The sequence below is a fragment of the Triticum aestivum genome, chromosome 4B (genome assembly GCF_018294505.1).
Source record: "Triticum aestivum cultivar Chinese Spring chromosome 4B, IWGSC CS RefSeq v2.1, whole genome shotgun sequence".
In the NCBI taxonomy this organism is placed as follows: Eukaryota; Viridiplantae; Streptophyta; class Magnoliopsida; order Poales; family Poaceae; genus Triticum; species Triticum aestivum.
Genome location: NC_057804.1, coordinates 60,098,518 through 60,112,585, shown reverse-complemented (window position 1 = coordinate 60,112,585; position 14,068 = coordinate 60,098,518). Strand labels below are relative to the sequence as shown.

General features: G+C 47.2%; 1 protein-coding gene across 1 annotated transcript; it reads left to right on the top strand.

The window, feature by feature from the left end:
- Window positions 1-2,497: 2,497 nt before the first annotated feature.
- Window positions 2,498-6,571, top strand: LOC123091009 (endoplasmic reticulum oxidoreductin-1). The gene is made up of 10 exons (XM_044512398.1): window positions 2,498-2,801; window positions 2,905-3,036; window positions 3,812-4,067; window positions 4,168-4,278; window positions 4,869-4,987; window positions 5,076-5,180; window positions 5,292-5,494; window positions 5,580-5,703; window positions 5,948-6,111; window positions 6,210-6,571. The coding sequence occupies exons 1-9, from the start codon at window positions 2,634-2,636 to the stop codon at window positions 6,095-6,097; spliced, it is 1,368 nt and encodes a 455-aa protein (XP_044368333.1). The 5' UTR covers window positions 2,498-2,633; the 3' UTR covers window positions 6,098-6,111; window positions 6,210-6,571.
- Window positions 6,572-14,068: the final 7,497 nt, after the last annotated feature.

Genomic DNA, 14,068 nt, shown 5'->3' with positions numbered 1-14,068 from the left:
CAGATCCTTAAGGTTCGAACTCTGGGGTGCGCGCGGAGATCACTCCCCCTACCAGCTCACGTCTCGTCGCCTCGCAAAGGATCTAGACTACATGAAGAAGAACACAAGGGACACAAGGTTTATACTAGTTCGGGCCACCATTGTGGTGTAATACCCTACTCTAGTTTGTGGTGTGGTGGATTGCCTCAGGGGCTGATGATGAACAATACAAAGGAAGAACCGCCTCGCGAGGGGAGGAGTTCTTGTGCTGGTGGTTCTGGCTAAGGCTCGATCGGTCTCTTCCAGATTAGGATCCGATGCCTGTATGCTATGGGGGCTAGCCCTATTTATAGAGCGAGGCCCTGGTCCTCTTCCCAAATATTGAGCGAGAAGGGCGCCAACAATTGGCCATTTTAAAGGGGAACATCTAATACACTTATCCTGACTAAAGTTGGTCCTCGCCTGCCAAAGACTCTGATGATGACGCCGGCTTGGGCTCCACGATGACCTCCATCCTGCCGTTCTACCGGTCTTGGTCTTGTTGCACCGAAATGGCTGCCTTTGCCTGATACCCTTGCCTGCGCTTGCCCCCTTTGCACCAAAGAGGAAACAAGGACTCTGCGCAGGCCGGCGCCCGCCTGGCTTCGGTCGTCATGGCTTGCGTCATGGGCACCTCGTGAGGTGCCCCGCCTTGATCTCTCTGCCTCCTCGCGAGCCAGCCTGACGAGGCTGTGCCTGAGGAAGCTTCATGTCGTCCGCCCCGCGAGGCTTGGCCCCTCGCGAGGGTCTTGAGCTTGTGTTGACGAAGATGGGCCGCACTGGGCCACTCCTTGAGCCACGCCGCAGGCCGCAGGCAGGCAAGTCTGGGTACCCCCGTTCCCAGAACACCGACACTGGTGATTCACTCGATGACTATGGGCGCATGGCCGAGTCTGTGACCATTGAGTGTTTCTACAAGTTCTGCAGGGCAGTGGTGGCAGTGTTTGGACCACAATACTTGAGATCACCCAATGCTGAAGACACTGCTCGGATTCTAGCACAGAATGCAGCAAGAGGATTTTCTGGGATGCTTGGAAGCATTGACTGCATGCATTGGAAATGGAAGAACTGTCCATTTACTTGGCAGGGGTTGTACAAAGGCGCCAAAGACAGTTGCAGTGTGGTACTTGAGGCAGTGGCCACACATGACCTCTGAATTTGACACTCTTTCTTTGGGATGCCAAGAACTCACAATGACATCAACGTCCTGCAGTGCTCCCTTGTCTTTGCCAAGCTTGTTGAAGGTCAGTCACCTCCGGTAAACTTCGAGGTCAATGGGCGGCACTACAACAAGTGGTACTACCTAGCTGATGGCATCTATCTGAGATGGTCGACATTTGTGAAGACTATCTCAAACGCTGTGCCAGGAGGCAAGAAGTCCCATTTTGCCAAGGTTCAGGAGTCTTGTAGGAAGGATGTCGAGCGAGCATTTAGTGTGCTCCAATCTCGATTTGCCGTTGTCCGGTATCCTGCTCAGACCTGGTCGAAAGATCAAATGTGGGAGATCATGACTTGTATGTCCTCTTGCATTATATGATCATTGAGAGCGAGCAGGAAGAGCTAGTGTTTGACACTGAACCATACTACAGACAGGGTTCTTTTGCCCAAGTTGGTCACCAGCTACGGGCAACCTGGACTGCATACCTCAGTATGCGTCAGAAGATCCGAGACCCACATGTGCATCAACACCCGCAGCAGAATCTGGTGGAGCACCTATGGAGGATCAAGGGCGACGCCTAGCTCGACGCGTGATGATATGAGTTTTTATTTGTTAAACTATATAACTTATATTGAACTATTTTGTTGTTGAACTATTTTGTTGAACTATTTGATTTCTATTGATTTTCTGTGATGAACTGTGTGATAAAAAATTATTTATGTTAAAAATTGACGCCGAACCACGCCGAACCAAGCCGAATATGTGCCGATTCGCATTGATATCGGGCATTTTTTGCCGAAAGTGGGCCAAAAAATGGGCCGACATCGGCGCGTGGGGGCGACGCCTGGGTGCCCAACCGCCCCAGAGCCGATTATACCGCTGGCTCACCCTCAGGGGCGATTTTTATGCCTCCTGAGATGCCAATGGCTGGAGATGCTCTTAGGGAAGAAGAGGGGGACATATCTAACGGCTGGAAGACACGTCTTGTGCTGCTGCTGGTGGAGAAAGTGTAGAGGTAGAGGAACGAAGGAGAGATTTCTTCTAGACGCCAACCCCGCGAAGGCACCGTGCGAGGTTTTTTTCCCCTTGACGTCGGCACCGTGTGAGGTTTAGTTAACGTGTCGTGCGAGCTGGTCAATGAGCTGTTGGCCGCAGGCGGCCCACAGGTGCACAACCACGTCATCCGGCCATATCCAGCCGTCCAGCTGCGCCCAAGCCCTACACACGCCGTCCGATCCGTCATTCCGTGCGCAGCATCGCCGGTTCCGACAATCAAAAGGCTAAACCGAGGCACGCACGCGGATTCTTCCACCGCAGCCTCTGTATTAGTAGCAGCAGCCTACGCGATTTTCCCAACCGCCAACGCCCCAACTGCAAACACGGCGAGAAAATTCCTCCGCCGCCGTCCAGTCAGATCTCGCTTGCTTCTAGAAGCTTCCACCCACCCCGGCGCGGGATGTCAGAGGGCCCCCCTCCCGCGGCGGACGGCGCCGTGCGCCGGAGGCGGAGGCGATGGGCGGCGGCCGCGGGGGCCCTCCTCGTGGCGCTGCTCGCCGTGGCCCTGAGCTCCCGCGGCTTCCCCTCCATTTCGTCCCTCTCGCGCGGCGGAGGCTGCGGCTGCCCCGTAAGGCTCCCCACCCGCCCTTGGTCTCGTGATTTGGCTTTCTGCTCCGGGAGGTTTTGATCTGACGACGTGGTTTTGGGGGCGGTGCCGCGTGTTTCGTCAGGGCGCGAGGAAGTACACGGGGATGGTGGAGGACTGCTGCTGCGACTACGAGACGGTGGACGCCATCAACGAGGAGGTGCTCAACCCGATCCTGCAGGACCTCGTCGCTCTGCCCTTCTTCAGGTACTTCAAGGTAAGCAAATTTTGCTCTTCTGTTTTTAACGGTTTTGTTATGTGTGAACTAGCTTATGGGAAGTGCATATCGCGATATTTCGGTGTTAAGAAATAAGAACCGTGATAGCCAGCTTGACATGCTAGAATTATGTAGTGGTGTATGTTTGATCGGACCATTTGCTCCATAACCATGAAGCTGATTTTTGCGCTCTGCTATTTGTGTAACGGAATTGGATATGTGGGAGACTTGGTGATAACTGTATAATTATCCACTAGGTTACTGCACTTTATTTACTACAATGTTCTGGCTTGCATTTATATGGTGCCATTTTTTGACGTCTTGATTAGGCTTGATGTGGAAAAAGAGTGTTGGTTGCTTGATTAGAGCATCAAGCTCAAGGATCAGACCTTTAGTGCATTTTGACGTTAGCAATATAAAGATTACATCCTGATATGGAGGACTGAGCATACTATGATGATAGCTGTTGGGTCTCTTAGGGCGACTCGTGGTTCCTATCCCTTCCTTTCGTACATCATTCTTAGCTCGGATAAGGTTGATGGCCTTTTAGCCAAGTGATAGAGCACCAAATCAGTTTTTTTAAGGATAAGCCACTGATATATGTTTATTATTTGATGTTGCTGCTGCTAAGGATAACATAGCCAATGTTACATGTTTTGTGGTTAGTATAATTGTTAGCTACTGTATGATTGTACAGAAATGCTTCCCTGAAAATCAACATTACAACCATTCATTTATTTGTTCTAAGTCTTGGGTTATTTATTTCCTTGCTTAGGTTAAGTTGTGGTGTGACTGCCCTTTTTGGCCTGATGATGGCATGTGTCGGCTCAGGGACTGTAGTGTATGCGAGTGCCCAGATAATGAATTTCCCGAACCATTCAAGAAGCCTTACAGTGGCCTTTCTCCTGAAAACATGATCTGTCAAGAAGGAAAACCAGAAGCCACTGTTGATAGAACCCTTGACACCAAGGTTTTCAAAGGGTGGGTTGAAACCGATAATCCATGGACATCAGATGATGAGACGGATAATGGTACATTGTTTACCCTCATTTTTGTACATCGTTCTTCCTTAATTCTTCTTTATGCATCCCTGAAAATCTGATGATTAACAAAAAATTATCCCTGTTCCAGCTGAGATGACTTATGTGAATCTTCAACTTAATCCTGAACGTTATACTGGTTATACTGGTGATTCAGCTAGAAGGATATGGGACGCAATCTACAAAGAAAATTGCCCAAAATGTAAGCATATGTTCTCCGTTTTTTCTCACATGTCCATTCTGACTGCAGTTGACCTGTAGAATCCTTTGTTTGTAAGTACATTATGGCTGAATCCACAACATATTCAATGAATCATTGATGTGCCTGTAGGTTGCATGATCCTTCCCTTAGAGAATGCACAACAATTCAAACTAAGTTCACTTGTGTGGTTGTGCTCTAAGATTAAGATTGGATGGTTCCTTCTGTGGGATACTTATGTATAACAAAAGGAAGTACCTTCAAGTTTTAGTCTGCTGGCAGTGCTCTAAACAACCGCTTATGAGCAGTGTGTGTTGCTTATTTATTCCTCTTCTATGGTATGGTACATAGGGATGCAAAGCGGGCGGGTTTGTGCGCTACATGATAGTACGAATTCGTCTCTAGTTTAGTGTTAATCATCCGGCCAGAAGTGAACTGATTTGCTGGTTTTGCGGGATATGCGGGACGCCCGCTTGCATCCCTAATGGTACAGTTGCCTGTCCTAGCCAAGTTGAATGGTGTAGTGTCTAGCGTTGCTTATATCACTACAATTGTCTGGACAAGCCTTATTCAAACTTCATTTATTTTCGCAGATCCTTCAGAAGATATGTGCCAGGAGAAGAAGGCACTTTACAAGCTAATTTCTGGATTGCACTCCTCAATATCTGTACATATTGCTTATGATTATCTTCTTGACGAATCTGCTAACTTGGTATCTATCTACTACTCTACACTTAATTTGGTGCTTATTAGACGATTTTTGTACTTGATTTGACAAGTTTGGTATATATTTATTACAGTGGGGACATAATCTTTCGTTGTTGCATGACCGTGTTCTGAAGTACCCAGAGCGTGTCGAAAATCTGTACTTCACATACCTATTTGTTCTTCGGGCAGTGACCAAGGTTCCTATTTCTTCCTTTATTAAAACTTAATCTTTGATTTTAAAGATTAATCTGTCGAGTTGCTTTGGCCTAAAGCTTGTCGTGAGTGACAATTTGTTTGCTATCTTTTAGGCGGCAGATTACCTTGAGCAGGCAGAGTACAACACCGGCAATCCTGAAGAGGACTTGAAAACACAATCTTTAGTGAGGCAATTGCTTTACAACCACAAGTTAAGATCTGCATGTCCATTACCTTTTGATGAAGCAAAACTCTGGCAAGGTGAAAATGGCCCCGAGTTAAAGCAGGAGATCCAGAAGCAGTTTAGAAATATTAGGTATGTGCCTTAATCCCTCTGCTTTAATTTATATTAGGCATTTCACGAACCTGAAACCGTACCCACTGCAACATTCTGTTTATAGTGCAATTATGGACTGTGTTGGTTGTGAGAAGTGTCGATTATGGGGAAAGCTTCAAGTTCTTGGGCTTGGAACAGCACTGAAGATTCTATTTTCTGTTGATGGAGAGAACAATTTGAATCAACAGGTATGCTGTTCAATTGCATTTTACCCACGAACGCTTTGCAATATATGACGTAATACAAGGTATATGATGTCTGATTGGTCAGAGTAGTTTTCGACATACCGTCTTTACACGACACTAGCTCACAGTTCAGGATGCTTTGCTATATTGTTTTCTACATTTCCTATGGAATAACAGGTTTACCTTTTGAGTTCATTTAGATGTTCAGCATGTCTTGTCTAACAATGTTTCATGGTAATCATTCCAGTTCCAGCTGCAGCGAAATGAGGTCATTGCACTGGTAAATCTTCTGAATAGGCTGTCAGAATCTGTCAAGTTTGTACATGAAACAGGATCTTCCAGCCAGGAAATCATTAAACAACAGAGCTTTTCTACTTTGCAAAAGGGGGCTTCCTGACCAAATGTGAAACCGTAAGTGTTATCTCCTGCTCTTCAGTGGTCCAGTACAGATTTGTTGTCCTGACTTTGATTCCTCACATCCTTGTTTTTCTATCTATTTATTTCTACAGGTATTCTGCAAAGATACAAGAGAGCAAGTTGTTTTTATGAGTCCTCTTCTCCATACTGGGAGAGTGATGTACATGCAGGGAGCAGCTTCCTAGGGTTCTACAGATCGTAGACAAAAGATATATAGAAAACTTTGGAGGCCAAACAAAGACAAGTTTACCCTTTTTCTTCTTCTTTCAGTTTTAGTGGGACGTATCCCTTTCAAATTTTGTATGTAGTGTAGACATTTTATCTGTCGAACACCTCTTTTCTGTCGAACTTCCAGTTAGCGACATTTTATCTTTCCTCCGTTGACTGATAATACATATGACTGCTAACAAGGTAAGGCCGTTTGTCAATCCAAACGGTTGGTATGTTTCATCGACTTGATTATATGTTCTCCATTGTTCTTGGAAATGACGGGAAAGATAGCGTGTGTCGTGGTCGCCAGTTTGTAAACAACTAAAATCTCATCTGAAATGAGTTACAGAAGATGGTCGCTACGATATAAGATTTTATAAACTACTCCCTCTGTTCCTAAATACAAGCCTTTTTTAGAGAATCCAGTAATGTGTCTATATACATCCATATGTAGACTGTATTTTGAAATCTCTAAAATGTCTTGTATTAGAAACGGAGGGAGTAGATGCTCCACTAGGTGAAAATCTTATTGTCAGGAAGAGGCCGAGGTGAGAGGTCCTACCACAAGCAAAACAGTGATAGATGATGCCTTCTAACTCCAAACTTTGTTGTACATTGTGACTATTATATGCTCAACCTGTTATGAGGATGGCGCTGGAGTTTAGCACATGTTGGCTGCGTCGCAGAGAGCAGGAGCTAGTGGGATATACAGTGATCGGTTATGGAGCTTCCTTGTATCAGACTACTTTGGCACATACATATGTCAAGCCTGCTGCAGGCAGGTCAGTGATGTGGCTATGAAAAGAAGAGGCCGTCGCTGTAGCCAACAATGTCCGTAAAGAAGAGCTTGGTCACATCCACGCTCCCATCCCATGGTGTGGCAGAACTGAACACGGTTACAGTAACAGAAGAAGCAGATAGCAGCAAATATGAAATGGCCGAGGTACAGGCAGGTTTTTGACGCTCTTGTGGCAGAGGGCAGGACCTCGCCGGCGCTCGGCCGGAGACTGGAGACGGCCGTCGGGTCGGAACCCCGTTCTCCCACCCAACAGTCGGTCAAAGGCACGGCCCGCCGGAGCGGCCTGAAAGCCACTGATAGCTGTCAGGCACACCCGAGCACTGAGGTCTGAGCAGCCTGATCATACCCAGCGACTTCCACGGCGCCGGGACAAGGCCGGCCGGCCGGCAGCTCCCATCGGCCTGCTGCCTGCAGGTTGTTACGCAGCCTTACAGAGCATCAAGCGGCGCCACGCTGCGTTTTGTTGAGGAAAAGTGGTGCAGTTTCGGCAGCATCATAATCATTTGCTTACAGGGAAAATGGCGCATGCGTTTCCATCTGCAGGTTTCAAGTCTGGGGTTGGCTTTCATTTTGTCCTATTGTCACCGTTTCAAACCCCCTTCTTGATAGCATAGATGTTAGGGTCTACTATTTGCTACTGGCTCCGTTCCTAAATATAAGTCTTTGTAGAGCTTTCACTATAAACCACATATGAATGTATATAAATGCTTTGTAGAGCTTTCACTATAAACCACATACGGATGTATATAAATGCATTTTAAGTGTAGATTCATTCATTTTGCTCCGTATGTAGTCCATCTAATGAAATCTCTACAAAGACTTATATTTAGGAACGGAGGGAGTATTAAGCTATTTTCGTTGAGATAATGCACGAGAAGCATCAATTTTTTTTCAAAGAGGAAAGAACTCTCAGCCTCTACATCAAGTGATACGCAGAACTATACACTCCCTCTGTTAGGAAATACACCATTGTTCCGACAAGTATTTTCAGACAAAGAGAGTATTATTGATAATACCAAATAAATCGGCTTACAAGAAGAAAGAAAAACAATCGCAAAGCCATCCTCATAGGATAAGTCCCACGATAACATCTAACATCTGTAAATCATACCATCAAACCCACGACGACATATTACCGGGTAGGGGGCGCAGCGTTCCAAGACAAACGCCTTCAAGATTGCGAACGGCTACAGCATTGCGACATCAGCCGTTCTTTTTCGCACATCGCTGCAAGCAAGAAAAGAAAAGTGCGTACACACTCTTGGATTTTTCTCCCGGAACTAAACTAGTCCAAGTGGAACCCACCCAGCCGGGTGGTACAGTATCATGGCAATGGCATGGTGATCTGACGGACGGACCAGTCACTGGCCGCTGGCTGGACTAGGGTTGGCTGACATGGACAAGCCGCGAAAGCGATGGTTCATGCGCCAAAAACATATCGTCCCGAATAACGGAGCAGCAGCTTAGCTTAACACATGCGGCAAGCAGGGGAACAGGAACAGTGCAGCGCCAGCTTGTTTGGTTGCTTCTTTGGGAGAGATATCGTTTAGTAATATATGCATATGCATATGCATCCGGGTAGGCCAACGCGATCCGTGTCCTCACGCTCTTGGGGCCGGAGTTCAAAGCAGAATATGCCGGGCCCGCCCACCGGCCCGTCGGTTTAGCCAGCCGAGTGTACCACCATTCGTTTTCTCTTCTCTATGATGATGCGAGTTTTTGAATCCCAAGTAGTGGTCGCAACAGTAAGAGAAGTCATGACAGTAACCTGACGTGTGTAATGGCAAGTTGCCGCAAAGATCCTTTTGCTCAGTGTGTCGCTTTGAGAACATCAACGGATTGGTTTTCTTTTTTGGAGCATTTTGTCTTGAGCTCGTAGTAGATGTGATGTGATGGAGCTTCGATGAACTCTGGGACGAATTTCTTGGAAGTAATGTATGCGTGAGCTAGCGCACGTGAACAGTGTGTGGTTTGATGCTCTGGCGTGGACACTGGCCACGTGGTTGCACTACTTGGTACACGCGGATGCGGTGCTACTGCTCATCAACATTCCACCTGGACTTGTACAGAGATCGAGAAGTACAGCATATGTGGCACGTGAACGGCTAGTGTTCCCGAGAGAATAAGGCCAGCTTGGGGTCCGGTGCAGTTTCAGAACATATATATAATTTTTTTTGACGATAAACATTATATAATTTTCAGTTCTTATACAAGAGCTGCATACGCATGAATGTTTCCTAATTTCCGCAGAAACGAACTAATGCGTGCAGTATGCTCTCGGTTGCAATCCGTGTTCTCCAAACTTGGCATGGTTATCAGTCTACCTTGCACAAGTTTGTGTCCGGATTGTCGTATCTGGGCAATAATGCTAAACATACAAAGAGTTACACGAAATTACACCTTGTACACGCCACCCAGAATAGCCTGGCCCGCGCCCGCAGACACCCTGCACACGCTGCACTTCTCGTGACTGAAACCGGAAGGGAGAGGGTGTTGCACTGCAGCTAGCTTGCTTCCCCGGTCGGCTAAATTTCGTGTTTTGACCCTTTTCCGATAGAAATTCAGGATCTGACCCCCGTTTGAAATATTTTCGGATTTGACCCTTTTGCTACCGACAGGGCCTCTGGCGGTAGGGTTAGACAACATACCGTCAGGTGCCCTAGCGGCAGGGCGTGAAGGAGGGGGACGGCGGCCGTTTGCCTGCGCTGATGTGGATAAGTACCTTACCGCCAGGGTACCTGGCGGTAGCCTGTCTAACCCTACCGCCAGGGACCCTGGCGGTAGGGTCCTGTGTTTTGCCGTGTAAAGTTTCTGTAACGGTATATGCAAGGGCCCTGGCGGTAGGTTCATCCTACCGCCGTGGGGGATGGCGGTAGGATGTCTAACCCTACCGCCAGGGTGCCTGGCGGTAGGGTCCTCTGTTTTGTTGTTTCAAATTCATTTGGTTGCTTGTTTTCAAATTCAATATGACAGCAATATCATAGCAAGTTTCACAAAATATGACTACAATATCACAGATTTTAAACAATTAAACTTGGGCATCGCATAGATCCATATTAAGATAACTTGAAGTGCATAGAACATTTCAAACGAAATTCAACTAATCAGTAAACGGAGTTTCACATAGTAGCAAACACATAGATCCACAAATAGCAAACACATAGTTCCACGTAGTTTCACAACCACTAGACAAGTTCAACCAAACAAAGTTCAACCAAACTACAAGAGCCAACTATCGAAGAGCATAATCACTTACTCCTTCCTCTCTTGGAGGTACGGTCCTTGTTGTTCTTTGAACAAAGCTTTTCAGTCTTCTTCTTGGGCCGTCGAGGAAGCGGTCTCTGGAAAGGGTCCGGACTCAGCAAATCCTTCTGCTTCGGATTCCTCTTCGGTGACAGCTGAGATGCTTGAGATGATTGAGTTGTTGGAGGTCCATAATCTTCATCGTACTCCTCCTCCCCGTTGCTCTCATCCTCCTCCTCCTCCTCCATTTCTTCATGTGTGGCCTCCTCCTCCTCCTCCTCCTCCTCCTCATCCTCAACCAACCTAGACGACGAGGGAGCATGCTCGATGAGGCGATGTGACCCTGTGTGGCTACAGGCTGATAAGCTTCAACCGACCCAGCTCCAGCACACCCAAGCAGCCCTACCAGCTTGCGACAATGCTTCATGAACTTCTGCACTCACAATGAAACAAGGGCATAATAAGTATCACATTTATGATTTCAAGTGAAGAAGATGCATCTGTTCCGAGGAGGCTGAAATTGTACCTTCATCGTCCCCCTCATTTTGTTCTCAGATTGGACGGTCCCGGGGGCATCACCTAGTGCATTTGAGGCTTCAAAGATGCACCTGTTCAGCTTACCAGACTGCAACGGCATAAGTCACTCACGTTGATGAATAAGATAATTTAAATATAACCTCTCGGTTCAAACTTACCACTCTGTTGATGAGGGGGGCAAACTCCCTAAATCCACTGTGCATGTCTCTGATGCCGGTCTGGTAGGCCTCTTCGTCGGGGTCATCCCTCTCCAGCTCCGCGATGTCTTCCGCCGTCCACCGAGGCCTGAGACGAAGACGATGCTTCTGGCCATCATCGTACCACTTCATGTGTCGGTTCAGGTAAACATCCCAGTTAGTTACCTTCCTCTCCACGTCTTTCCGGTACCTCCGTCGGTTCCACTCTGTCACATGATTTTTATGATGCTCTCCCCATCTGTGATCGACTGATTCTTCTGCCGGCTCATCCTGCAAGGCATTAGCAACAAGAAACGTCATAACAAAGTCGAACGCAATGAATTCATGGGCACATGAAGAACAAGCGCGGGCACTCACAAGTGGAGCGCGTGGCCGCCGATATCGGTGGGCTGGCCCGGTGGGGTATGTTGAAAAATCCCAAACTGCGTTGCCACGCGTTGTGGCAAGTGCCACTCGACGGCGTACACACAGATCATGGGCACGATGCACCGCCAGAGACCACTGTCCTCATCGCACACTTTGTTTAGATGAAAGCCCCACTCTTGGTCATGATACGGTCACTAGGTTAGCTATTACATATACGGTGCTAAGTTGCCACTCTCGGTCAAAAGTGGAATCAAAGAGAAATGTGTTTAGCAAGTTCATATACCTTTCGTCAAAGCGTCCAACTCGTTGGTGTAGGTCTTGTACGAATTCTTGTTTAGGCCCATGTAGAGTTTCACAATGTCCCACTCGTAAGCTACATTGGGGTGTCGAGCCTCGTCGCCGTCTTCGCTATAGGCACCCCATGGGCGTCTTGGCAGCTCCTCAGGACGCCCCACCGGCAGCCACTCCCACATCCAAATGGAGAAGGCCCAGACAAAGCCACCCATATTGGACTTGTCTCCCGTCCTCTGCGTTGCGTCGTCAAGCTGCAAAAAATCAAATGAGGATCAGATATAACAAAATGTCATGGACATACTTACGTATGTAGGCAATTAGATATTCTCTTACCGAATGGTATAGGTAGGCGAGAGATGCGGACCCCCAACTGTACCCTGCATCTCAGTCAGCTAGGAAGAACAAATAGGACCAGTTGGCAGAGTTCCTGGATGCGTCTGGAAACACGACCTCCATGAGGATATATATACCATAGGTAGGCCCTCGCATACCACTCCACAGTCGTCTCATTGGCGTCTTCGAGGCATGTCTTCCGGTGCTCTGAGAGCCAGGACAACGGCACACCGGATGTACGGTTGACCTTAGCATCGGGGCAGCTACCGATGAGGGTGGTAACCCTCTCCTGCCAGTTGGTCCTCTCCACTCGCCCGGTCAGTGCATGACCCTCGAGCGGCATGACAGTGATCATCGACCAATTGTCGAGGGTCACTGTCATCTCCCCGCATGGGATATGGAAAGAATGGGTCTCCGGTCGCTATCGGTCAATCAGAGCCGTCAGAGCTACATGGACAAGTGTCAGCGGCTGATGCTTGAACTGCAACACAAAACCCAACAACCAGGCTCTCTTGAAGAACGGCGTGTATCACTTGTTGTAGTCCATATGCCCATGAACCCCGTGACCCCTCATGCGCAGTGGCTGGAGCGTTTGTCAAAAAGTGAACGCCAAAAGTTAGTAAATTATTTTCATCAATCTCAAAACTTTGATCAATATTTCTTTCATATTACTTACCTCTCCGTTCTCTATGAAACGGGCACGATGACCCTTGTCGAATGCGTAGTCAAGCATGGAGTACCGTGGGCCGATGTTGTCCGCAAGAGGTGGCCGCCTTAATAAAAAGTTCATAAACAAAAACATCGTAAGCACATCATATCAAAATCATATCACCATGCATCATATCACAAAAAAATCAAATCATATCACCATGCACCATGTCACCATGATGGATCAAATCATATCAACATTACTCATATAAAAAAATCCTTCCCCTCTTTAATCATATCAACACGCATCATATCACAAAAAAAATCCTCCAACAATAATTTTCAATGTATTATCTCACAACAACATGTTCATATCATCATATAACATGCATCATCACTCCAACATGCATCATATCATCATATTTTTAAACAAAAAAAATCCTCCAACATGCATCATATCATCATATTTGTAAACAAAAAAATTCCTCCAACATCTTCATATCATCATATCAACATGCATCATCAACCTACAATCAATTCCTCCCACATGCATTATATCATAATTTTTTTTAAAAAAAATTATGAACTAGGGTTCATCTTAACACTAACATATGAACTATTGATTAGAGTTCATATTCATTACCACTACTTAGTAAAGAACTAAGAACTAGAACTAGAATCAAGCTAAAACAATCTTAGGCCAATTTTTTTTTCAATCTAAGTTCAAAAAAAATGAGGGATTTGAAGCAAATAATGCGTCGAATCGGAAGCAAGTTTGCAAAAACTAATTGGATGGATCGGAGGAGCTTACGATTCTCTCTTTGGGGCCATCTCGATCCGCCAAAATGGTGAAGAATCGGTGAAGATCCAAGGGGGGGAGTAGAGGAGATGAGAGAGGGAAAGAGGGGTGACTTGGGGGAGAAAATGAGGAACTGCCGACGGGGGGGGGGGGGGGGGGGGGGGGGGGGGAGATGGGCAGGGGCGTGGGGGTTTCGAGCGAAATAACTACCCGGACCCTACCGCCAGGCGCTCTGGCGGTAGAGTTATACAGCCTACCGCCAGGTCCCTGGCAGTAGGGTGCGACGGAGGGGGACGACGACCGTTTCCGCTAGCTGACGTGGTCTAGTACCCTACCGCCAGGACCCCTGGCGGTAGGTTGTATAACCCTATCGCCAGAGGCCTTGGCGGTAGGAAAAAGGGTCAAATCCCGAAAGTATTTCAAACGGGGGTCAGATCCTGAATTTCTATCGGAAAAGGGTCAAAACATGAAATTTTGCCTCCCCGGTCCCTTCGATAGATGGTCGATCGCCTCCCCTTTCAGAAG